General features: G+C 33.2%; 2 protein-coding genes across 9 annotated transcripts in view; both read right to left on the bottom strand.

Annotated features, from left to right (window-relative positions):
* Nucleotides 1-9,026, bottom strand: part of celsr1a (cadherin EGF LAG seven-pass G-type receptor 1a) — a 141,293-nt gene extending 132,267 nt beyond the window's left edge. For all 7 annotated transcript variants that reach the window (XM_056455434.1, XM_056455433.1, XM_056455436.1 and 4 more), the window contains exon 1: nt 5,359-9,026. In XM_056455434.1, the coding sequence (XP_056311409.1) occupies nt 5,359-8,875 (3,517 nt within the window). In that variant the 5' untranslated portion in view covers nt 8,876-9,026. The remainder of the gene's footprint in view (nt 1-5,358) is intronic.
* A 3,173-nt stretch (nt 9,027-12,199) lies between these two features.
* Nucleotides 12,200-24,796, bottom strand: trmu (tRNA 5-methylaminomethyl-2-thiouridylate methyltransferase). 2 transcript variants are annotated; one of them, XM_056455430.1, is made up of 11 exons: nt 24,623-24,796; nt 22,677-22,842; nt 22,490-22,596; nt 21,903-22,025; nt 20,686-20,858; nt 19,134-19,187; nt 17,093-17,159; nt 16,903-17,003; nt 16,678-16,822; nt 14,961-15,043; nt 12,200-12,880 (listed from the first exon to the last, which is right to left on the bottom strand). In XM_056455430.1, the coding sequence occupies exons 1-11, from the start codon at nt 24,702-24,704 to the stop codon at nt 12,731-12,733; spliced, it is 1,251 nt and encodes a 416-aa protein (XP_056311405.1). In that variant the 5' UTR covers nt 24,705-24,796; the 3' UTR covers nt 12,200-12,730. The 2 variants fall into 2 exon arrangements, with proteins under 2 accessions (XP_056311405.1, XP_056311406.1); XM_056455431.1 differs by lacking the exon at nt 24,623-24,796 and having other exon boundaries at nt 22,748-22,837.
* Nucleotides 24,797-26,693: the final 1,897 nt, after the last annotated feature.

The raw sequence follows: 26,693 nt of genomic DNA, 5'->3' as shown, positions 1-26,693 counted from the left end.
TCTTGTATTAAGCCCGACAGAAAATGAAAAGCAGCACTGTTCCTTGGTTATTACGCCGGAATGAAGTTTAGTCTCTAGAACAAGGGCGTAGGTTTGCAGTGCACTTGACATTGGTGGGGACGGGTATAATTTTTGAATTTTTTCTGATTATTCAAATGGATAAATTCTGACTGAGGAACACTTAATGTGCTGGCCAGTTTGTTATTTGCCTGTAGGCTTCAGTGTTTAATTTAAAACTAGTTTTAACAGATTAATGATTCATTAAAAAAAATTTATGATAGATGATAATAAATTTGTATTTTAAAAATAAGATTTACATATTTTTATTCAAAATTGTCACTATTTATAAAATTGTGATATAAAACTTACAGTTTAAATGCACAGTTGTAAATAAACACTTACAATAGTCAAATAGTGTGGTAAGCAATTTGGCAAAATGGTTGAAAATATTTTTGGTACATCAGAAAGTGTGGTTATGATAACAATCCGATAAAAGATAATCCAGCAAAAATTAGTTCTTAAAATGTCACTAATAAAATATGCATATGCATATATTTATACCTCATAATTAAATAGAAATCAGGCAAATAACTGCAAAAAGGTTGTTTTTCCGCCCCTTTCAATTAGGAGAGATTAGGAGAACTGTGGGATCATTTACTTCAGCTGTTTATTCTGCAGTTAGTTTTCAGGGCGTATTATACACAGACTAGCCTATATCAGTCTGCTATACAGACAGTCTGTGCGTTAAAGCGGGGAAAACACGAGCATTAACAGCACTATCGTGATGGGCTTATTCAGTAGCGAACTTGCGTTTATGTGACTTACACTTTAGTTGAAAAAAAAAGCTCCTTATGTCCACATTTTTGCTGCTGCCATGCTTGTGTGTGTCACCCAACTGCTGCACCCAACACACCTTACTCTTGCACGGGAAAAAAAACAATCCACTGCATTTGGGGGTGCTTATATGAACGCAGCAAGCCTCTCACATGATAGAAGGGAAAGGCACAGCCAATCAAAATGCCCATATTTGTTTTGGGGGCGGGAGGAGCGAACGTGATTAAACCTTTTACGTGTGTCTAAATTAATGTTGACAGAGCATTTTTTTTAAGTGGATTAAATTATTGGTGGGCACAATTCAATGGTTGGAGGATATTGGTGGGGACACATCCCCTCCGTCCACCCTAAATCTACGCCCTTGCTCTAGAAAAAAACTTTTCATTTTACGTCTTAGTACATGATGGAACTACAAAAGAGTCAAGCAAGATAAAACTCTTTTTTTTTATTTTTATTGAGATGCTAATGGTCTAATCTGATTCATTGGTTTATGCTAAGCTAAGCTAAAACAACATACCCTGGTCCCACCAGACACTGAGATCGACTGAATGAATAAAAAAATGGTAAAACTGTTTAACTCTAGGCAACTCTTTAAATGAGCCTATTTCCAAAAAAAAGAAAAAAGTGGAGACTTCCTTTAAGGTATCAAGAAAGTTTAATTTTACCAGGCTGGCCCCATCTTTCTAGAGGTTTTGACAGATGGCTTATCACCCGTATTGATCTGATGAAACAAAGAACAAAGGAGGAAAGCTATAAAAAAAAAAAAAAGAAGCATCGTTTTGCAGAGGACACCCCTCAATAGTGGAAAAGGCTTGTTGAATGTTAACAGACACAGATAAGTGAGATTAGGTTACCGCTCAAACACACAGCCCTCACTCTGTCATGTTTGCTGTGCAAACTGGGGTTGTTTTAGGCTAGAATGGCCCTTGTTTTGACTAGGATGTTAACTTGCTTTTATCAGGGACATATCTGGGACTTCTTGTGTTTCTGCATGGCTTGAATAAATAATTCAAGATTAGTCGATAGGAGAAACACCTGTTCAGGAGTGAAAGATAACAGTCCTTTTATAGTGTTACAATTGTGAAGAAAGATAAAAATGTGAGTGAATTGGTAACTCTCGAGTAACTGGATTACTTTTAGTCCGAGAAGTTATTTAAAGGGATATTTCACAAGAAAAAGTTCCTCGTCATTTACTCACACTCAAGGGGTTGTAGCCTTTCATTGATTTCTTTCTTCTGTTGAACACAAATTAAGGTGAAAAAATACCATGGCTGTTTTTATGCATTCTTCAGAAAATCTTTATTTGTGTTCAACAGAAGAAAAAAGAACAGTTTGAGACAAGTCATGGGTGAGTAAATGATGGCAGAATTTTCATTTTTGTGCGAACCTTTCTTTTAACATCACTGTCTTAAGACAACGACATTGTGTTAAATAAAGAAAGGGCATTTTTGAGGGTCAGATCACCAAATTTGCATAAAATGCGGCCTGTCCTTTCCTACCCTTCTCATGTTTTACCTCCAGAACACAAATGAAGATATTTACCTGATAAAACGTTTGACAAAATATGTTGTTCAGACTTTATTGTAAGATACAATTCTCGTTATATTTACAAACCATTAACAATCACTTCAATAGCAAGAAATTGGTACTTAAACTACAGTTGTACCATTGTGTCTCCCTCCTTTTTAAATTTGTTCATGAATAGTTTTACAATATATGGATACAACCACTCATATGGATTCATGTCCTTTTGACCCAAGTTTTGCTTAACTGGACTTTTAATGGACCAGAAACTTAAAAAAAAGAATCTCCCTTTGTGTTTCAAGGATTTAAGCCTTATGAGGTCAATAAAGAGACTAAATGATGACAGAATGTTCATTTTAGGAGAACTATCTCTTTAAGGTTGGTTCTAAATCAAAATTTACACTGTTTACTTTGCTAGCGCACATTCTTATTTTTAAGGAAAACGATAAAATCCCCTTGGTCATCTTTTGAGCGAGATGCTAATGGTCTAATCCGATTCAATGATCTATGCTAAGCTAAGCTAAAAGTGCTTCCACCAGACCTGGGGATTGGTGGAAGGGATTGAAACAATTGTAAAACTTAACTGTTTAACTCTAGGGAAGTTGTAACAATAACAGTGGATTGTTTCTTTAAAATCAAGCCTAGGGCTCAGTCACATGTTTTCCCTTAAGGCTTGTTTCCTTTTCCCTGGACAAGAGGTGAAGAGGTCACATAAGCAGTGTTAATAGCTGCCTAACATCTGACATGTCCGAGGAATAAAATGCATTAGCTTATTAGACACCAGAGAAAGAGATGTGTGTGGAATTGGAGGGGGTAACAGAAGATGGGAACTGCTACGGTGATGGAACCCGGTGTGTCTTTGTCATGAATGAGAGAGCAAGGCATGAATGCGACTCATTACGACCCCAACAATGACCATGAGTATGCACATTTAGATGAGCAACGGTAATCAGACTGACAAAGACACCGCCATAAAGCCAAAGTACAGACAAGAAAGCTGTGTTCTGGGAGATGTATTTGAATTGCAAGTTGCAAATTAACAGGAAGAGTGGCATGTGGGAGGGAAAAACGAAAGAGAGGAGAGAAATAGAGAGAGAGAGGGATGAGTGTGAGATATGAGAAGCTGATGCCATTTGAAGATGGTGGCTGTACATGCAAGTGTGGTATAATCTAGCACTGCCAGAGATAACTGGCACCAGTACATGCCACAAAGTTAGTTTAAAGTGTCATTTAAATCAGTTAAATTCATTGTATATCGGAATTCAGAACTAGTTAATTAATGATCACTCTAAAAAAAAAATGCTACCTTCTCAAATTACTTACTTTAAATGAGCTGAATTAACACAAGTCTTGAGTTTTTTTTTTTTTTTTTGCACAACTTATTTGTAAAATCAATTATGTAAGCTTAAACAATATGTTTTGGGACAACATGAAGGAATTATGTGAAACCCTGCAGTGTTTTATTTCAGTGTTGTTGGCCGAGTACATAAAATGTCAAACGTGTGTATGTAAAATATTTAATATAATATACATTAGCAATAATATGTTTATTTATTTATTTTTATGTGTTATATTATTTTCCAAAAATACATATTATATGCATTATATATATATATATATATATATATATATATATATATATATATATATATACAGCTGAAGTCAGAATTTCTAGACCCCCTGTTTATTCCCCCCCCCAACCCCCCCCCCCCCCCCCCCCATTTCTGTTTAACGGAGGAAAGATTTTTTTAACACATTTCTAAACATAATAGTTTTAATAACTAATTTCTAATAATTGATTTATTTTATCTTTGCCATAATGACAGTAAATAATATTTGACTAGACTTTTTTCAAAACACTTTTATACAGCTTAAAGTGACATTTAAAGGCTTAACTAGGTTAGTTAGATTAACTAGCCAGGATAGGGTAATTAGGCAAATTATTGTATAATGATGTTTTGTTCTGTAGACTATCGAAAAAATTGCTTAAGGGGCTAATAATTTTGACCTTTAAATGGTTCTTAAAAAAATTAAAAACTGCTTTTATTCTATCTAAAATAAATCAAGCAAGACTTTCTCCAGAAGAAAAAATATTATCAGACATACTGTGAAAATGTCCTTGCTCTGTTAACCATAATTTGTGAAATATTTAAAAAAGAAAAAAAATTCAAAGGGGGCTTATAATTCAGACTTCAAGTGTATATATTACATGCTAATACAGTTTCTACAAACTCATGACATTTTAAAAGTCAACTCACATTAAAAAAAGATTAGTAGGATAAATTATCTAAAATGTTACATGCTAACATGCCTCAAATTTAGTATATTAAAGTATAATATAAATCATGCCATTTAAATTATTGTAAAAAAAATTATTTTTGTTTTGTATGTATAAAAATAAACAATATAAAAATAATAATAATGCATTATATATACATTTTGTAAAGCTAGATTACAACTAAGAATTTGTGACATTTTAAGAGTGCCTAAATGAAATTAAAAGATTAAAATGAGTAGCAGTGAGCAAAAACATTTGCTTTCAGTAAATCATTCTTCCAAAACTGCAGAGTCAGCATAATGCTAAAAGGCAATTCATTCAGCATTATAATGTGATTATAACAGACTAGCAGAATAATGTACCTGTAATGTAATAATGTTGCTTTTAAAAGTAAACCAAAGAAACACCATTCTCCCACACAAATGACTCTTGTCTTATTCAACATTTCTAACAAACACCTCATAAGCAGAAGAACTGGATTATGATTCAGCCTGCAGCAAACACACACCAAAAAAACATGCAGCACTGCGAAGCAGCAGCTCCATCATTCACATCAACCCGGCATTTTAAAGTGATTTATTAAACATTAGTTTATCTCTGTCAAAATACTGTCATTTATGTCTTTTTGATTCATTTATTTGCACCGTGAAATCTCAAACTTCCAAGGGAGAGAGTCGAATACAAAACAAAAAACTTCCAAGCGAGAAGAAAATGCAACTAACCTGTGACAGAAACCTTCATGGTGGCCTCCAGAGGTCTGTTGTTATCCAGATCTTTGCTGAGTTTCAGCTCTCCTGTATCCGGGTTTAGAATCAACAAACTCAGCTCATTTCCTTCAATGAAACTATACTTGAGTTTATCTGACACGTCTGGGTCATGGGCGGGCACCTTTCCTATAATCCCAGATGGAAAGCTGTTGGATTTGTTGGTGACGTAGTTATTAAAAATTATCTCGAAATTCTGCAGGACAGGATCGTTATCGTTGACGTCGATCAATCGAACGTGGACCGTTGCTCTGCTGACCAGAGGTGCAGATGTGGCCTGTACGACAATGACATACTCCTTTTGGGTCTCGTAGTCCAAATCCACAAGCGCTTTTAAGTCTCCAGTGAATATATCCAAGTCAAAAACCTCAGGGATGTTTCCTTCAACGATCTGGTATAATATCTGAGCGTTGGTTCCTTCATCTGGGTCCATAGCAGTGATTCGGGCAACCACTGAGTCTACAGAACTGTTTTCCTTGACATCGATATACAGTTCATCCTTCTCAAACACAGGTGCATTGTCATTGATGTCCAATACTGAAACCTGGATCTCCACCGCAGCTTTGAGAGGAGGAACACCTCTGTCTACAGCGTAGGCCCTCAGGTTATACACTGGAACGTTCTCTCTGTCCAGTTTCCGGTGGGTTCTGATGATCCCAGAGTATTGCTCAATCATAAAGTCTCCTTCTCCATCATCGCCACCTTGAAAGGTGTAGCTCACACGTCCATTAGACCCTGAGTCCCTGTCAGAAGCTGATATTTGGAGCACGCTGGTGTAAATAGGGGCGTCTTCGAACACGGTGCCTTGATATTTGTCTCTTCCAAACCGTGGAGAATTGTCATTGGCATCCAGAATGATTATTTCCACATAGGTGGTGTCAGACTTCTGAGGAATGCCATTGTCACGAGCTATGATGGCTAGTGTGTAGGAGGCTTGATCTTCATAGTCGATCTCCATCTGTGTTGTGATGGCACCCGAGTCTGGATCGATCTTAAACTGTGGGACGTTGTCCTCCATGATGTAGGTGATACGTGCATTCTCTCCTGTATCCTCATCTGTGGCACTGATGACCACAACTGTTGATCCGATGGGTTGATCCTCGCTGAAGATCTGATGGTAGTTGGCGTTCTGGAACACGGGTCTGTGAGTGTTAGCATCGGTTACGTTGATGAACACTTGTGCGGTGTCAAAGCGTGTGCCGTCAGAGGCGGTGATGGTCAGAACGTATTGTCGTTCTTGTTTGTAATCTAATGGCAAAGCAAGTGTGATGAGTCCACCTCCACTTTGGCTAGTTATGGCAAACCTGTTCCGCGTATTCCCGCTGGAGATCTGATAAGTGACCACACTGTTCACATCACGGTCCAGAGCTGTAACAGTTAACACACTCGTCCCCACAACAGCATCTTCGTTGATTTTCAGGGAATACATCTTCTCTGTGAATGTAGGGATATTGTCGTTCACATCTAGGACAGTGATGCTAACGCTCGCTGAGGATGACATCACTGGAACTCCATTATCTCTGGCCTCCACTCCAAAGGTGTAAAACTCAGTGCTTTCCCTGTCCAGCTCATCACTCACAGTTATCCATCCAGTGCTGTTGTTGATACTGAAAGGGAAGCCTGGAGTAGTGTCTGTGAGGCTGTAATCTAACCGGGCATTTTCGCCTGAATCTGAATCAATGGCCTGAATGTGAATGACAGAATATCCAATGGGGACGTTCTCTAAAACAGTTGCTTGGAAAGGAGTGCTTACGAACATAGGAGCATTGTCGTTGACATCCACTACTTGAACCACAACGACTCCTGTGCCATTAATGAGAGGAGGCCTGCCCCCATCCTGGGCCTTTATGCGTAAATTATACTCTCGGATTGTTTCATAGTCCAAAGGGTTAATGACATCAATGGCTCCGGTAGGAGTGTGAATAAAAAACTGACCTTTAACGTTGCCACTGATTATACTGTAATGGACCCTAGCATTATTGCCTTCATCCCGATCCGTGGCTTCTACCTGGGCTACTTTAGTGTTAACGGCCACGTTTTCTGGCACCTGAACCACATATCTTTTCTCACTAAATTGCGGATAGTTGTCATTTTCATCTTCAACTGTGATGTGAACTGTCGCAGTAGCACTGCGGGGCCCAGGATCCTTACCTTGGTCACTGGCCTCTACAATTAGCTGATACTGAGCCATGGTTTCTCTGTCTGGACGCACCCTAATCTTGACCAGTCCATTCCAAGAATCAATTTCAAACCCAGAATTAACACCTTCACCATTCATAATCCTATATATCATGTTTGCATTGGATGGAGCGTCCCCATCTGTTGCCCTGACCGTAATGACCTCAAAACCAACTTCCACGTTCTCTCGTATCCTAACCTTGTATTCGTTCTGCTCAAAAACGGGTCCGTGGTCGTTGGTGTCACTCACTGTTATAGTGAGGTACGACGTAGCTACACGTTTTGCAAAACCTGCAACAGAAGCTGTGACTTTAAACACATGCGTGTCTTTAACTTCTCTGTCTAAGGGCTGGGCAGTCTCGATGCTGCCGGTTTGAGGGTCTAATCTAAAGAAATCGTTAGAACGGCTGTCGAACAGCGCTTCCATCCCGTACTCGATCTTTCCCGTTTCAACAGGATCGCTGACAGTCGCTTTGAGGGTGATGACGCGCGTCCCCGCGGGCTCGTTTTCGGGCACTGAAACTTGGTAGTTCAATAACTGAAACTGGGGGATTGAATTCGCTGCTCGCTTTATTCTCGGTTTCCGTTGATTTGTTACATATGATAATGAAGTATGGTCTAAGGCGAATCGTAGTTTAAGGCACACAGAGAAGGGCTCACCTTTTGAATCGTGAAACAAGCAGCGAACTGTGTTTTTAACGCGCCCCAAGTCCGTCTCCAAACAGTACGCGTCCTTCACAAGTAAAGTCCCGTTACGCACAAACACATTCAGTTGGTCTGAGGTGCAAGAAGAGGCAAAAACACCAGAGTTTCTTGTGAAGACAGGCAAATAATCCTCAAAATTAATGAGTAAATCACCTGGAGACAAGCAGGAAGTTAGTCCTGAATTATAAATGTAGTCCACATTGATATCAGGCTTGTTCTCTCTCTTCCTTTTAAATTTGAACACGCAGTTTTGCCCGTGTAGAAATACATTAAAATGTGTGTTAACAAATCCTTCAGTTGTCAATGATTTGATTTTGAAATAAAGAGGCAGCGCGCCGTGCGGGGCGCGCGCACAATCCACCTCTCCATTTAAACGCACCACTCCATCTCTCCAATCCACTTTAATAAAGTTCCCAATGTACTTGGAAGTTAAAGTCCTGTCTATTTTATAAGTCCAACCCGGTCCCAGCGACAAATTGGCAAGAACAGCTCCTGAATGTAAAGTCTCCGAGAGGTGCAAGTCGAAACATCCCATGAGAGGAGCGCAGAGGAGAAGGTGAACCCATAATAACCAACAAATTACAAGATCCATGGTGTAAAACTCCGTAAACAGGCAGAAAACACGTCAGCTCTCCTTCTGCCGGCACGTCGACCTTCTTCTATCCTTCATTGTAGCTTTTAACAGCATAAAATACAGTTTATCGAGGTGGTATCCATGGAGCCAAGTGACATTATCCACGTTAAGTTTTAAATGAGGACAAAATGGCTCCGTGCGTGCGCGTCTCTCCCCCCGCGCGCGCACACTCACTCACTCACACTCACACACTCACACAGCCATTAACATAAACCTGCCGTGCACCTCTTCATGGCACTAAAGAATAACTCTTTCATGGAAATTCAACTATTGTTATTCACCGCTGCACTTTTTGGTGACTTTTACGCCCCAAAGTAGCCTAAGCGTCAAAACTGAACGCTCTTTACAAGTTTAATACAACTTTCTGAGATGTGGACGCGAATCCTTTCGCTATAAAGTTACTATCGTTTATTACGAGCTACTTGTTGGTTGTTTATTTCGGTTATCGAGTAAATTTTTTCATCTCTTTGTCTCTTAACGTGGACATGAATTCGCAACACGTGTTTAAATCGCTCCATTTACAAGCGGCTGTAAAGTAATAAAGAGGCATTAGGGCTGGATTGAGTAGTAAACCGAATTACGCATGAATAAATAATTAGGCTATTTATGTATTACAAAAAAATACGAGAATTAAACAATGACAACAATGGTAGCATTGTAAAAGTTAAATGTGTTAAAGCTCCCCATGTCCAGCGAAACGTCTATTTTAATAGCTAATTAAACAAGGTGTAGTGCAAAAGAAAACACAACATGTTTATTAATTGTATATTTTATTTTACAATAAATATATAGGACCTATTCATTTTTAGCCATCTGTTTCTGTCATTCCAAATTGCACCTTTTAAAATCATTATGTCACCTGCAGTAGCCTATTAGTTAAACATTTTTAACGGATAATATGCTTTTGAATACTTTGCTTGTATTACATTTGCTTTCATTATGTACCATAACATACTATGTGAGGTAATTAATTTTCAGTGTTTGTCAAACAAAAAAGTAATATATTACAAAGTTATGCCTACTTAGGCTATCTAGCTCAAACACAAATTTAGTTACTTTATTTTATTTTAAAGTGACTTAAAGATTGTTATATGTTACTTATTCCCAACACTGGTTATTTTCTTTGCCTTATTCATTTTGAATTATCCTTATTATATAAGCAAGTGCTGATTTCCGATGTGCCGCAGGATATATACGAAAAACAACGCATTTCGTTTAAACTAATATCTATACTCCGCTTTATATTATTTATTTACACAACTGCACTGTTGAAAATGAAATCCAAAACCCTTGGTTTAATTCTAAAGTATTTATTTAGCCTAATCAGAGGGTAATAATGCGTTCTCTATTGATTTGCTAATAAAATATAATTGAAATATTCGTTCATTTAGCAATTGTTAAATTGATGTGTTTAGTACCAAAAGTCATAAATAATTCGCTCACGCCCTCTATTGGCACAATTTTTTTTTAGTCACCTGCATTTCTGTCATGCCAAAATGTATATTTTAAAACCATTATCCATTACCTGCAATATAAGAGCTAACATTTTAACGGACAATAGACTAGGAGAATCTTTTGCTTTGTATTACATTTAGGCTACTTGAATATCTCACAGGCTGCTTTTTCTTTTATTGCCATCATAACATCCTATATGAAACATGGTTATTTTATTTACCTTTTTTATTTTGAATTCTCCTTATGAAAATATAAGCACTGATTTTCGATGCCCCGCAATTGAAAAAGAAAATAAACAACGCTTTTTTTCTAAAATAATATAATACCCTGATATTGATTTTCAAAAATACACTGTTGAATAATGTTGGAGAAAAATGTATAATGTATAAAAGAATATTTAGCCAAATCAGAGTTTATAATAGTGCTCAGCATAAATGAGTACACCCCATTTTAAAAATGAAAATTTGTATCCATTTCTCAGTAAATATAGACAATATATTTTGGTGTATTTGAGCAAAACAGAATAATTAAACAGATATAATTCTAAAAATATTAGTCACCAAACATCATTAGAAATAAGAAAATTATACATTTAAATTCAAGCGATATATTGCAACAAATAAAATACAAATTACAAAAAAAAAAACTACATTTTAGATTTTATTTGAATTTTCCTATTTTATATTTTTTACCCTACATATAAATTTGGGTGTACAAATCCTTGGACTGTGATCTTCAGTTTTTTTGTTCCCGTTTTGGGTTTGGTACTGACTAATCTAATTCATACGATTATAATTTTGAAAAACAACCTACAGAAAACATATATTTTAAAGATGGATATTTGAGGGGTGTTCTCATATGCTGAGCACTGTATAGTCCATTTATTTGCTGATAACATATTATTGTAATATGTTAAAGTTTAGTTTTAGTTCATTTATTAACTAAAACGGCGTATAGCACCACCGTTGTTAATGGGAACTGCTGATTATTGAGTTCAGCAGCAGCAGCAGCAGCAGTCACAAATTATTCGCTCACGCCCTCTATTGGCACAAATAAGCGCTTTACAATGTTAAAAAAAAAAACGTGTACACACCACAATATTTGTTTAAAATATTGCATAGATCACAATGTGGTGAACAGTAAAGGCACTATAACCAATAACATGTCAGTTATGAAAACGGAGCAGTACAAATATATATATATATATATATATATATATATATATATATATATATATATATATATATATATATATATATATATCGCTAAAATCAATACATTACAATTTTCTAGATACAATGAAAGTCTAAATGATTACCCTCCTGTGAAATTTTAATTATTTAAAAATATTTCACAAGCGTTGCTTAATGGGGAGAATTTTTTCTTTTCATCTTTTAAACATAATAGACTTACTAATGAATGTATAACTCGTTTTTTGTCTTTGCCATGATGACAATGCATGATATTTTTCAACTTATTTTGCAAGATAATTAAAGGCAAATTAGGTAAATACTTTGTTCTGTAGACAATTGAAAAAACACATTTCTTAAAGGGGCTAATAATGTTGATCTTAATTTTTTTTACAAATAATAAAAACAGCTTTTATTCCAGTCAAACTAAAAGAAATATAACTTTCTCCAGAAGAAAACTATAATATAGGAGATACAGTGAAAAGTTCCTTGGTCTATTAAAACATAATTCGGAAAATATTTGAAAACATAATACAAATTTCACAGGAGGACAAATAATTTTTACTTTAAATGTAATCACAACAGTATTTTAAAAAAAATCATAATCATACATTGTAAAAAATATCAGTAAATTAGCAGTTTTCCTCATTTATTTATGCTTTTTAATTGCATTATGATACATTGATCTTTCTTCCAACAACTTTTACCCATGAAAAGTTTGAAAAAGTGGTTTTGATGAACTTTTTTTATTAGTTTAAACATATATTGTGTGGTTGGTGTTGTATATTATGCTATAAAAACATTGTAATAAACTGCCAGTAAATTTTTTTTGGTGTTTTACAGACTTATTACTCTATGTTATTTCTTTTACATTATATTACTTCAAATTACTAAAATGTCAATAAGTCACTTTGTTAAACTGTAAAGTTGAATTTTCAACGTCAAAAGTTGACAGAGCAGAGATTAACAACCCCTAATGTAATTCACAACCGTAAATGAACAGAAAACACAGTCACAAATTATAGAAACTGATATTTTTTTCACAGCGTAAAACACCAAACTTTTAAGGTCTCTGTAGCTTCTCCCACCCCGAATGTCTTTAAATACTGAGTGGATCTTTCCACAGCGCCTTATTTAAAACACAAAGCCCTCTGAGATGTTTTGTGTTTCAGCTGTGAGGCTCTGGATGTTGTTGGCTGGTGTCTTTAGGAAGGCAGTTTGTGTAGCTTTGACCTTTTTGAAGAGCGAATTTTGTGGGTCCCAGACGAATGATCTTCCCACTGCCCAAACACTCGTCTCCTTTATACAACACAGCAAACTGTAAAATGAAGACAGTGAAGTCCAAGTTTAAATGACAAACTGTCAATATTATTTATGAAGATGAAGAGCCTGTCAGTTGTTTATAACTTTCTGCAAAGTAAAAAGACAAAGCTAAAATTTCAGCTGAAATGTCTCATTTATATGTACAAATAAAAAAACAGTGCTAATTAAGTGAAGGATAAAGTATATCCTGTAGGTTGTTATCACAGAATAAACAGATTGAAGAAGTCTGTTTTATTAGACTGAAGGGCTGTTTTCTGTGACAACAACAGTCCTATATGTACTTTATCGTGCTTATTATACATTTTTGCTACTTCCCACAAAACATAAAAAATTGACAAAAACATTGTTCTGAGCCATAATAGTTTATTCTACAATAAGCAAAGCTGTCAGAAACGAAATCAGCTGATAGGAGTTTAACGTTGCACTAACATGCGCATAATTCGGTCACAAGATGGCGCCAGAAGTCAAAAACGCAAAGCCGACAGAAACAAAACTGGCTGAATAAAGCAGAGACTACCAACACATTGTCCATTCACAACATGGCGCCAAACAGTCAAAAACTGTCCAAAAAAAAAAGCAGCGTGACAGACAAGCAGATACATATGAATGTGAACGGTAAAAATGATTTAAAGTTCCACGAATGACCAATCAAAAATGAGCAATCAGAAATGAGTATTCCATACATTACATTTGCTTGTCTTAAATTTATTTAAATATTTTATGATTTTTACTTTATTGTTTATATATTATATCATACAAAATGGGAAAATATATGACAAATCATCAGTATTCTTTATGACAGGAAGGTCCGATTAGGTGTAGTTTTCTTTACATACAGAAAAGCCAAGAGCATTTAACCCTTGTGTCAAAAAATTGTCTCTTAGCCCAAAACATCATAAAAATTGTGTTAATGCTTATTACAATACATTTATTACAGCATTTATTCATCTTTGCTAATGTTAGTTAACGGTAATAAAGTTGTTCTTTGGGGCAACGCGGTGGTGCTGTCGCCTCACAACAAGAAGGTTGCTGGTTCGAGCCTCGGCTGGGTCAGTTGGCGTTTCTGTGTGGAGTTTGCATGTTCTCCCAGCATTCGCGTGGGTTTCCTCCGGTTTCCCCCACAGTCCAAAGACATGTGGTACAGGTGAATTGGGTAGGCTAAATTGTCCGTAGTGTATGCGTGTAAATGTGTGTGTGAATGTTTCCCAGAGATGGGTTGTGGCTGGAAGGGCATCCGCTGTGTAAAAACGTGCTGGATAAGTTGACAGTTCATTCCGCTGTGGTGACCCCAGATTAATAAAGGGACTAAGCCGAAATGAAAATGAATGAATGAATAAAGTGGTTCATTGTTAGTTCATGTGCATTAACTATGTTAACAAGCATGAATGTGGATTTTAAAAATGCATAGGAAAATATCGAATTATCATTAATAAATGCTGTACAAGTATTGTTCATTATTAGTTTATGTTAGTAAATACATTAACTAATATTAACTAATGAAACCTTATTGTAAATTGTGATCTGTGAAAATATCATATATAAATATTATAATAAATATTATCATCATTTCCGACATTCATATTTTTATGAAGTAATTAATGTAGTATTTTATAAGTAATTAAAAAAGAAACTCAAGTCTATAACGGACAAAAATGTCCATGTCCAAAAACTCTCCGAAAATATCATATATTAATATTTTGTTCTGCTTTAAATATAAAATTGTACAAAAACAAACTAATAAAAACACAAGAAGGCTATTGTAAAATGACTTAGTAAATAAAACCATTTTTGTACTGTAAAAAAGTAACATTTTCAGCTAGTCGTGTCTTTTAGTTAAACTTGCTATATACAATTACTAAAATTAAAATAAATGTAGACAAATACAAAAATGAAAAAAATAAATCACAGCTAAATGAAAAATGTCAAATTAAAGAATTAAAAATGAGGCTGAATGTACACTGAAACTAGCAAGCAAATTCAATAAGAAATTGATTAATCTAGTTAAAAGAATATTTCAGGCTCTAATTTAAATCAAAAGTAAACGATTTAGAAATGACTTGATTTTCCTGGATTACCTGTCCAGTTGCCATTCCTCTCATGGGCTCCTTCACCATCACCCACACTGACCCATCTAAATTCAGCGTTACAGTACATGGAGCTGAAAGAAAGGAGATGCTGGTTTTAGAATGGTTTAAAACACAGTCTCAAAACTTTTAATGCTGAAAGAGTGAAATTACAAATATGAATTTAAAAGACACTGATTCAGTTATGGCAAATCATTTTACCAAATGGGGTCCTGGAGTGTTAATATTTCCAAACTACATTTCGAACTTAAATAAAATATCTGAAATCTGAATAAATAAGCTTTCCAATGATCTACACTTATAAATATTGTTATATTGGAACACTTATTTAATATAAAGAAAAAAAGTCTTAACAATTGAATTTGATTATTTTTAACTGAATTAAATAGTATAAAATTCAATACGACAATAATGAAAATGAAGAAAAGAAAATAAAGAAAACAACAAACTAAAAACTATAAATATAACTAATAAATATAACTATAAATAGCCAGTTTTGTTAAATAAATATAAAACTATTAAAAGTGAATAAATAAAATATATTATAAATCAACCTTATATTATTATAAAATATTAATTAATATAAAAATTTAAAACAAGTATATTGGAACACTTATATAAAAAAAACTTTAAAAATTTAATTTAACTTTACTGATTTGATTAGTATAAAATGCATTGATACGCTAATAAAAATGCCAAACATCAAACTAAATGAAAATTAAAATACTATTAAGAGCCATTATTAAAGTTCATGGAGTTGAACGAATTAAGATGCTGATATTACAGTTTACAACAAAACCAGTTTTGATAAATGAAAATTAAAACTATTAAAACTCAAAATAAAACAAAATAAAAAAATATATATATTTTTTTATTATAAAAAATAATAAAATAATAATATATTGAAACATTAAATTAATAACTTTGGCACACGAACTACAAGCTAAATTTATATAAAAATACTATAAAGAGACAGTATTGTTCAATAAAAATAAAACTATTAAAAATCTAATTAAGTAACAATTAATATAAAGGTATAAGAACACTTATTTAATTATAGAAAAAAGACTTTTAATGTTTTAAAATAAGTTTCTCCTGCTCACCAAGGCTGCATTTATTTAATCAAAAATACAGTAAAATTGTACAATTATGAAATGTTATTGCACTATGAAATAACTGTTCAAAAGTAGTTTATAATTTAATCTAATAATTTAATCCAGTGATTTTAATGATGACTTTTCAGCTTCATTACTCCAGTCTTCAGAGTCACATGATCCTTCAGAAATCACTCTAATATTAATTATTAATATTATTATTATTATTAACGGTAATAGTAAGAAAAGCAATGATGACTGGAGTAATAATTTCATTTGAAACTACACACAATAAGAAAACAGTTATTTAAATTTAAATAAATATTTAACAATATTTTCTTTTTACATTTAATAAATGCCATCTTAAACAGAATCATTTTCTTGAACAAAATGGCCCATAACTTTTGACCAGTAGTGTAAATTTATTGAATTAAGATTTAATTAAATAGTATAAACAGTAGTAAAAAGAAAACAACAAACTAAAATTAGATTTAAAAAATATATATATGTTAATGATGAACAATACATAAAACACAGCAAAAAATAACACAGCAATACATGATTTATAAAATGTTGGGCTAAAATAATAATAATTTAGCAAAAAAGTGACTCACTTAAAGGCATGCGGTTGTTGAAACGGAAGTGACAATCCATCATCTGAGTGTGAACGAGTTCAGCAGGCGGTTCTTCTGTGATCCAGTGGAAACGGTCCGTCTGTAATGTGTCTCGAAACAGTGCCGGGTGGAATGTGCTCGGACACTGAAAAAGTAGGCTCAATTTTACAAACCAATAAAATCTGAACAAAATTAATAACAGCGTCCTAACTGCATATAACTGACCACAAAGACATCGGCAGTAGCAACATCTTTATCCACAACAAACCAAGCGTCTGCCTGCCCTCCTATTCTAGCCCTCTGCCCCAGTGTTAATGTGAACCACCCTGTGAAACATACAGTAAACTGTGTGTAAACATACAGTAAAATCAGTCATACTTTCTAACTAAAAATGAAAAATGAAATAAATATCCACCTTTATGCTGCCCCATGATTTTCCCATCTTCAATCGAGATGAAATTTCCAGGTCTGGGTTCTAAGTACTGTAATAAATAACATACAGTATAGGAAAATAATATTATTAGAACTATATATACATACATATATATATATATAAAATTATCAAATATTTGATTTCATTATTAAATACATCACATTAAAATGATCAAAGTAATGGCATTTCCCATTTTCTGTGATTGATTACTCCGGACTCGATGCAAAAACAGCCTCATTGGTAAATACAGACATAACTGTGGCTTAAACATCAAATCGTTGCACACCAACTAGAACTACATTCTCAGTTGTATAAAGCAAAATGGCACGCAAATGTAAAGGTAATGACGATTAGAGTTACATCAATCAGCACACGCATGCCTCATGTCTGCGACTCATACCTTATCAAAGTCACACAAGTCCGTTTATTCACAAACTATGCACTCTCTCTTTGAGTGAACACATTAAAATATCTGCATAGTTGTTCAAATGAATGTTCTGCGAGTGTTTTATAATGGACGTGGCCATGTACAGGAGGATCTAGCGAGGCTCGGTGGTGTTTCAGTGGTGAACAGCTGGTCACTGTTCCTGTCAGCGAACTCTAGTAATATCCAACTGCAAACCCAACTGCCTTCAGATCGATGCGTTTCAACAGATTTAGTTGTTAATGTATTTTAATTTATTATTTATTTTTAATGGATATGAATAGTCAAGGCAGTAGCTGTTTTTTTGCCATCTCCTGCTGTCCTGTCAGGTTCATTTATTGAAGAAAAGGCCCAAATACTCTGTAGTTGTAAAGAATAACTGGTCAAAAAATCTAAATCATTTCAATCTGTGCGTTAAAAAAATAAAAAGAAATTATGTATATATATATATATATATAAAACTATATAAAACGTATGCTTCACTTTTTATAAAATGCTGTAGAAAAATAAGAGAATAATAGTAAAGGCAAAATAAATGTTTTGCTAATAAATAAAGGTTTAAAATAAGCATTTTTTTAGACAATCAGTTTAAGAGAAAATGTCAGACAGGTGGGCCTTTAAAATATTTTCGCAGAAGGAGGTGGGCCTTGAAGTGAAATAGGTTGAGAACCCCTGATTTAAAGTATATTATCACTGTTGGACATAAAACATGTATCTTGTAAGTCTGTGTGAATTTAAAAATGTACAATGTTTATTTTGCTAGTTCACATTGTTATTCTTCAGGTGAACGTGCAAGTTAATCCACTGAATCCACTCATGTACATGCACATACACACACACACTTTGACAGTTGAGACCATAAAAATGAAACTTTTTAGAAACACCCGACCTTTTTCAGAAATAATGTTATCTTCATTCAAAAATTTTAGGAATTTTAGATGCATTTAGAATTTTGTGTTATACAAATTAATAGAAAAACTGAATACTCTCTAGAAATACAAATCTGCAGGGTTAATTCTCAGCCAAATGTCAAATTTCCTGCATTTTACTGACTGAAGATGAAGTTTAATGTTTATGAGCTATAATGAAGGGAAAAACAAGGGGCTGTTGTGTTTTGTAGTATACTATTAAAGTAGTTGAATACCCCTTTTCATTCAACAGCCACTATGAAAGCAACAGTGGATAATTTAGCTCAAATTTTGAAAATAAATTAAAAGAAACAAGAGCCCCCAGACTTTATATTTTCATTTTATAGCCAAAGCTCTTTAAATGTATATTTTTCTGGCATGTCTGCTTTAGTTAGCAGGTACAACTTGATGACCTCCTGCTGACCAACAGAAAGGAATAAAAGACATGTGAAACATTGTGATAATAAACAAAGAAACAAAAAATGGTTTGGTATAGAAAAAATATATTTTGGTAAGTGGAAGCTAAAATTGAAAAGACATAATTCTATCATATTAGCTGCAGGAACACTGAATATAATAAAAATTAATCTAACATTTCTTATAGTTTTCATTACAACCAAAAGACAAGCTTGTACCCTTTGTGAGGAAAATATCAAATACATACAACTTTAAGCTGAATCCAACAACATACCTCCAGGATAAAGTTCTCAAAATCTCTTTCGCCAATAAAACAGATTCCCATGCTCTTCCAGGAGAAAAAAAAAGAAAATGTTATTAATATTTTCGTTTTGAAGCATATAAAATTAGTGCTGTGGTGAAAAAAATATTTGGGAACTTGATTCTGCGGTTTCTAAACTGCATCGCTAATATAGTTTTTAACAGCAGAGGGCGCTCTAGGCTAGTTTTTAACAGTAGACTGCGTTCTAGACTAGTCTTTAACAGCAGATGTCATCTAGGCTAGTTTTTAAACAGCAGATGATGCTCTAGGCTAGTTTTTAACAGCAGATGTCGCTCTAGGCTAGATTTTAAACAGCAGATGATGCTCTAGGCTAGTTTTTAACAGCAGATGTCGCTCTAAGCTATATTTTAAACAGCAGAAGATGCTCTAGGCTAGTGTTTAACAGCAGATGGTGCTCTAGGCTAGTTTTTTTTTAAACAGTAGGTTGCGCTCTAAACAAGTCTTTAACAGCAGATGTCGCTCTAGGCTCATTTTTTTTAAACAGCAGATGATGCTCTAGGCTAGTGTTTAACAGCAGATGGTGCTCTAGGCTAGTTTTTTTTTAAACAGTAGGTTGCGCTCTAAACAAGTCTTTAACAGCAGATGTCGCTCTAGGCTCGTTTTTTTTAAACAGCAGATGACACTCTAGGCTAGGTTTTAACAGCAAAAGGTGCTCAAGGCTAGTTTTTAACAGCAGATGTCGCTCTAGGCTAATTTTTAAACAGAAGACAATGCTCTAGACTAGTCTTTAACAGTAGGTGTCATCTAGGCTATTTTTTAAATAGCAGATGATGCTCTAGGCTAATTTTTAAAGAGCAAAAGGTGCTCTAGGCTAGTTTTTAACAGAAGACGGTGCTATAGACAAGTCTTTATCAACAGATGACGTTCTAGGCTAGTTTTTAACAGCAGATGTTGCTCTATGCTCATTTTTTAACAGCAGATGATGTTCTAGGCTAGTTTTTAACAGCAGATGGTGCTCTAGGCTAGGTTTTAAAAAGCAGACAATGCTCTAGGTTAGTTTTTAACAGTAGATGGTGCTATAGGCTAGTTTTTAACAGACAACTGATGTCACTCAAGGCCAGTGTTTAACAGCAAATGTCACCCTAGACTAGTTTTTAACAGCGGACGGTGCTCTAGGCTAGTTTTTCTAACCATACACTCAAACTCTCATGAGGATGTACGCTTGGTTGTTTGGTTGATTGCTGTAAATTTGCTTTACAGGATTAATGTAAACACAGCTCAAAATGAACACTCTTGTAATTCGCTTAAAGCTTTACAAACTTTATTACTGATTACTTTGGGTTCAAGTGGTATTTGTAAGAAAATGGATTCAAGGAGAGTATGGCTGTTTGTAAAGCATACAGCGCCATCTGCTGTTCATCTTAGAACTGATCGATTTCAGCCACAGTTTACAAAAACACTTGTTTATCAATTAATCAGGAGATTAAGTTACATTTAAAATACAGGCCACTGAGATAAATCCAGCATACAACATCTAAAAACTTGCTATTTATTCAATTTGTACCTCTTTTTTCTTAAGCACATGCTGGAAGCCGGCCTCAGCTGCTATCTTCTTCACAAACTCTTTGGTTAGTCCAGCCAGAGGAAATAATGTGTGCCGCAAAGCATCCTGCGAGATCTGACTTAGGAAGAACGTCTGGTCCTTCAACAAATCAGCACCTTGATAAAGCCGCACGGCTAATGAGACGGAGAAGAGTAAGAAGAGTAAAAACCTTAACTGAAATGAACAAAACTAAAAAAAATCATTTCACAAAAATTGTCAACTAGAGCCCATTTCCATATTTCACCATAAAAATCTAAGAAAATAATGAGAAATTTTATTTTGAACAGGGAAAAGGCAGAATTTTAAGCACATGTCATGACAGAAGTTAAATTTTTTGTATATAACAATTATTTTACCAATGAATGAATGACAAAATAATATTTAAGTTAATAATAAATAATAGTTCATAAAAATGTATAATATAGTTATTAATAATAATAGCTTTCATTTAAAAAGTTTTACCTATAGTAAAATATTTACAGTATAATGTTTTCATGACAGTTATTTATATTTCACCTCCAAATTGTAAAAATCATGACCAGACAAAATATGTATTTATTCATTAATTTATACTAATTTATATTAATGGGAAAAAAAATTATATACAAAAATGTAACTTATTTCATGATATGTGCTTCAAATTCTAACTTTACCCTAATCAAAATTAAACTCCTCATTATTTTCTTGATTTTATTTTGAATAGGGAAATACCAGAATTTTAAATACGTATCATGACAAAACTTAAAATAAACAATTATTTTACCAGTTAATTACTAATAAATTTTGGTCATGATTTTTATTACCGTAACCCTTTCAATGATTTTTTTAAAGGTGAAAAATGCATATAAAATATAATTATAAAAACCTACACAGTAAATATCAAAACAATACTTATTTTTTAAATTATTAACTATTTTTTATTGTTGGATTAACTATTATTAAATACTAATTATGATTATTATTGTTGTTGCCTTTAGATTTTGAGATTAAATGCAAGCTAGGAATTCAAACAAACAAACAAACAAATAATTAAACAAACAAACTAATTAATGCACACATACATAAAAATCTATTTAGATATAGATTTGTTTTGATGGTTATAAATCTGCAATGCTTCTCTGGTCTATACAGTTTCAGTCACATAAAACATATGGACAGGCGTCTTTATGCTGACTTACGCTTTCTAATTTCAAACCGGTCCCTGAAGAGGCTTTTGGGAGCTTCAATAAGTTTCTGTTGGAAAACCTCCTCATCCTCCTGGGATGTCCGGGCATAGTGGCCTGTTGCCATAGCATCAGCACCTGTTGCCAAACAAGACAGTGATGTAAATACGACAGCTACATCTGTTTCAAAATAACAAAGATTGGTGTCCCATTTTTTAGCACTGTCAGCATGAAAAGATGAAAAAAAAATGTTAATTCTGATTTCTGAAATTGTACTTAAAATGTTCTTCTGATTCTTAAATTGTATATTTACATTTAGATTATACTGTGTGCACTTGTGTGTTCAATAGATGAGAAATGGTCAATGGTGAAGTAATTTATTTTATACAAAAGAATGTTAAATGCATGTAAAGTGTCTTTAAATGTTTACTATAAGGTTTCAAATAACTGATTTGAGAGTAATACATCAAATATTCAGGTTGACAGACGTACTGAATTACAAATGAAACAGCATCCTTATTTTGGCGTGTACTTATTAAAATATACAAAAGAAAAAGGGATCACACAAAAGGTTGAAGTGCTATAAATCCTTCTGAACTTACCTAAAGTATTAACAGCATACTGATAGAAGTGTTTAAACTTGATGTGTTTGTTACAGATTATGTCTGGATTTGGTGTTCTCCCTCTCTCATATTCCCAAAGAAGATTACTGCAAAAAACAAGAAAAGAGAACATGGACAAACTGTGTACAACACTGGTATTGTAATCAACTAGTGCAGTATTATTTACCTAAATACTTCATGCCAGTATTCTTTAACATATGAGACTTGGTGAAAAGGGATATCCAGCATCTTACACACTTTGTAAGCATCTTCGCAGTCTCTGTCTGACGAACAGAGCCCTTTCTCTTCCTGAGAGTCCCAGTTCTTCATGAACACACCGGTTACGTAATAACCTGATGGTAGAAATAAACACATCTTTCATAATGACATTAGATTGAAGAATCAGAATGTGTCTGTTTGTCTGCATACTGAAAACTACATGCTCTGCTATATTAATTATAAATAAGTAAATAAATGTCATTTTTATTAATAAAATAATTTATAATTTCATGTTTTATATATATATATATATATATATATATATATATATATATATATATATATATATATATATATATATATATATATATATATATATATTTATCTAAGTGACGTGGTGGCGCAGTAGGTAGTACTGTCGCCTCACAGCAATAAAGCCGCTGGTTCGAGCCTCAGCTGGGTCAGTTGGCATTTCTGTGTGGAGTTTGCATGTTTCCTCCGGGTGCTCTGGTTTCCCCCACATTCCAAACACATGCGGTACAGTTGATTTAGGTAGGCTAAAATGTCCGTAGTGTACGCGTGTGAATGAGTGTGTATGGATGTTTGCCAGAGATGGGTTGCAGCTGGAAGGGCATCCGCTGCGAAAAACATGGGCTGGATAAGTTGGCAGTTCATTCCGCTGTGGCGAGCCCGGATTAATTAAGGGACTAAGCCGAAAAGTAAGTGAATGAATATATATATCTATCTATTTATATTTATTTTTATTTATGTTTATAATAAGCTTATACAAAGGCTGCACTTAATCAATTAAAACAGTAAAATCTGTGAAATTGTGAAATGATATTGCAATATTAAATAACTTATTTTATTGAATGTAGTTTAAATTTTAATTCATTCTTGTAATTTAAAGCAGAAGCATGATTAGTTTTCAGTGTCACATAATCCTTCAAATATTCTATGGTCTGCTCAAGAAAAGGTCTGAAACATTTAAATAGAAACATTTATTATTATTATTTTTAATATTGTTAAGAAGAAGAAGGTTATTGTTATTATTATGTTATTATTATTAGTAGTAGTAGTAACTACTTCTACTGTTGTTGTTGTAGTTGTTGTTGATTATGTTCTTGTCATTTTCCATTCAACAGTACCATTAAAATTTATTTTCTTTGATTAATCACAATAAATTGTTCAAGAGTGAAATTAAAAAATATATAACGTAAATAAAAAGATTGCCAAGAGAAGTAATAATTTTCGACATTATTTGACCCAAGCTATCCTAAAAGTAAAATGTATCTGTTTCCAAGATACTATTAAGCAAGCCAAAAGGTTTCATGACTGATAATTCTAAGAATCATTATTAGTGATTGTGTGTACCAATAACAACTAATCATAAACGAGCAGTTGATCATCCAATTATAATGATTTCTGAAGTGACACTAAAGACTGGAGTAATGATGATGAAAATTCAGCTTTGAATCACAGGAATAATTTAAATCTGACAATGCATTCAATGAGAAAACTATTATTTAAATTTTAATAATATTATTTTACAATTTATCCTTTTTTAAATTTTTGATGAAATAAATACAGCCTTGGTGAGCAGAATTGGCTTCTTTTAAAACATTACTGACAAACTTACAATATTTCCAAGCTTTCTACAATATTTTCTACAATATTTTTTAAGCCACAAGCAAGTGTTTACTTTATTAAGAAGAATACTTGATTTATGTTGTTACAATGTAATCTACGTGTCATCTCGAATATAATATTATAAATACGACATCATAAGCACAAATTATGACAAAATGTTTACGAATTAGTGACAATATATCATGGTAGTACCAGTACGAAATATCTGTATGTTTCTAATGTGCTTAGCTAACAGAGTGAAGTGTACAATGATTGAAATCTTACCCATTCTTTTGAGTAACAGTGCACTGACAGAACTGTCGACCCCTCCAGACATTGCGCACACAACATGTCTAAGTAGACCCATGTTGTATATTTTAGTACAGTCTCACAAAAACATGTTTAAAGGAGTAAAGATGAGGCATTTCACGACTCTGACATGAAGGTCGCCATAACTACAGTTCGTCACAAAATACTGACCGGTCGGAAACAACGAAACTGTTGTTCCATGTGTAGTATAGTCGAACGGCTCAAATGTTTCGCCAAGTGTAGAAGACATTTAAACAATTGGAAAATAAAGTAAACAATAAAATATTATGTATTATTTAAATTAAAAAAACTATTCCTCAGATTTTCTGCCCCTGCACGCCACTTGTTCAACATGACAATCTCACTGACAATCGAAAAGGCTTCGTAAATGATTGATAAATTAACAGCAAGTTAGTAGTTTAATTCGTTTGGCTAACGTTTTTTGTTTATAAGTGATTTTCCATATAACAGATCAAAATGGAAGTCCTTTGTCAGACCCAATGAGTTTTTCAAAACATGATTTGTAAGTATCTTTACCGCCATATAGTTTTATTGCTATGTTTCTTAAAGTGAACTTAGCAAGAACAACAAATAAATCATAAAGAAATTGTATAAAGCAATATCATATTAATTGTTAAATGATAAATGAGTTAAAGAGAGAGGTGGTATTAATTTTAAATCGTTTATGAGAAAATTGAATCCTGTCACGACACCTTTAAAAAAACAACACAAAATAATCTCCAAACTTGTTTTTTTAATTTAAACAGTAGTCGTATTCAATGACTTGTAGCTATAAAAAGCAAACAATTCACCCAAACTAAAATCATTCAATAAACTAATATCTAGACTTTAAAAAAGAAGAATCTTTATTTTTGTAATTTCTATATATATATATATATATATATATATATATATATATATATATATATATATATATATATATATATATATATATATATATATAGATGTGGCTCTGCAACCCTTGTTCTTCAGCATCAAGCCATCCTTGGAGGAAATCATCTTTTTGTGGAATGTTGTAATGGACAATTTATACCCCAGACCATGTGCCTTCTGTTTGTTTGACACCCAAACTACCCAAAGTGCATGCACAATTCCTTTCTTTCATTCAACAAGTTCTGCTAGGTTTGGGTGAGAAGTTGTTGGGGGTCAAGATTTTGGCTGTTACAAATCAGCTTTGCCGTTTAAACAGGTACAGTGTTGTTTCTTCTGGCTTATAATTGTTCCGTTTTTCCCCCAGATGTACTTTAGGTTTGGCAAATTTTTTTAATAAATAATAATTTTTTAAATAATTTTTTTTTGTCTTTATAATGAAGGTGTATTATAACTAAATAAGTTATGGTAAATAACTAGATTTAAATGTAATGTTTGTGTTCTGTCACAACATTCATTCAAGCTTTTACCTCTGTATTAAAACTATGCACGTTGATTGAACTTTAAAAAAGTCTTTCTTATTGAAGCAACAGAACAGTTTTAAATTTAATGTGCCAAACATTTCAATGAATTTGTTAAATGAACTAGTTTTGATTAGTATAATTCTTTATCTCTGCACAAAAGAAAATTAATTTTTATTTTTTGGCTTTTTTAACAAATATCATATATATATATATATATATATATATATATATATATATATATATATATATATATATATATATATATATATATATATATATATAATTTTTTTTTTAATCATTATTTTTTTGGTCTGAAAAAGTTGTTTTTATGGATTTGTATAAAGCTGTATGGAAACTGTATAAAGCTTATGTGAAATCTTTTAACTAACAGGCACTGCAAGAAAGAGTTGACACACCATGGCGTAATGTTTTTAAGATAAGCAATGAGTGCAGAGCACGTTTAACAGAGAATTATTGATAATAATGCTTTTATCTCTTTGAAACCCAGTTCTTAGCAGTAAAAGTACATTTTGTTTTCAAGAAAGACTATTGTATTGTTCTAGACTCAAAAATGTATTGACAGTTTGCAAAATATTTTTAGAATGTTATTTTGGGTAAAGCTAAAATGCCCA

The sequence above is a fragment of the Danio aesculapii genome, chromosome 4 (assembly GCF_903798145.1).
Source record: "Danio aesculapii chromosome 4, fDanAes4.1, whole genome shotgun sequence".
Lineage (NCBI taxonomy): Eukaryota > Metazoa > Chordata > Actinopteri > Cypriniformes > Danionidae > Danio > Danio aesculapii.
Note: the sequence above shows the minus strand (reverse complement) of the source record. Positions and strands in the feature narration are given on the sequence as shown.

Coding starts and splice junctions, on each gene's coding strand:
- trmu (XM_056455430.1), bottom strand. CDS start 24,704: ATGGGTCTACTTAGACATGTTGTGTGCGCAATGTCTGGAGGGGTCGAC. Junction 16,823..16,902: donor CTACTGCCGATGTCTTTGTG/GTCAGTTATATG, acceptor CTACTTTTTCAG/TGTCCGAGCACATTCCACCC. Junction 15,044..16,677: donor CAACAACCGCATGCCTTTAA/GTGAGTCACTTT, acceptor CCTTTCTTTCAG/CTCCATGTACTGTAACGCTG.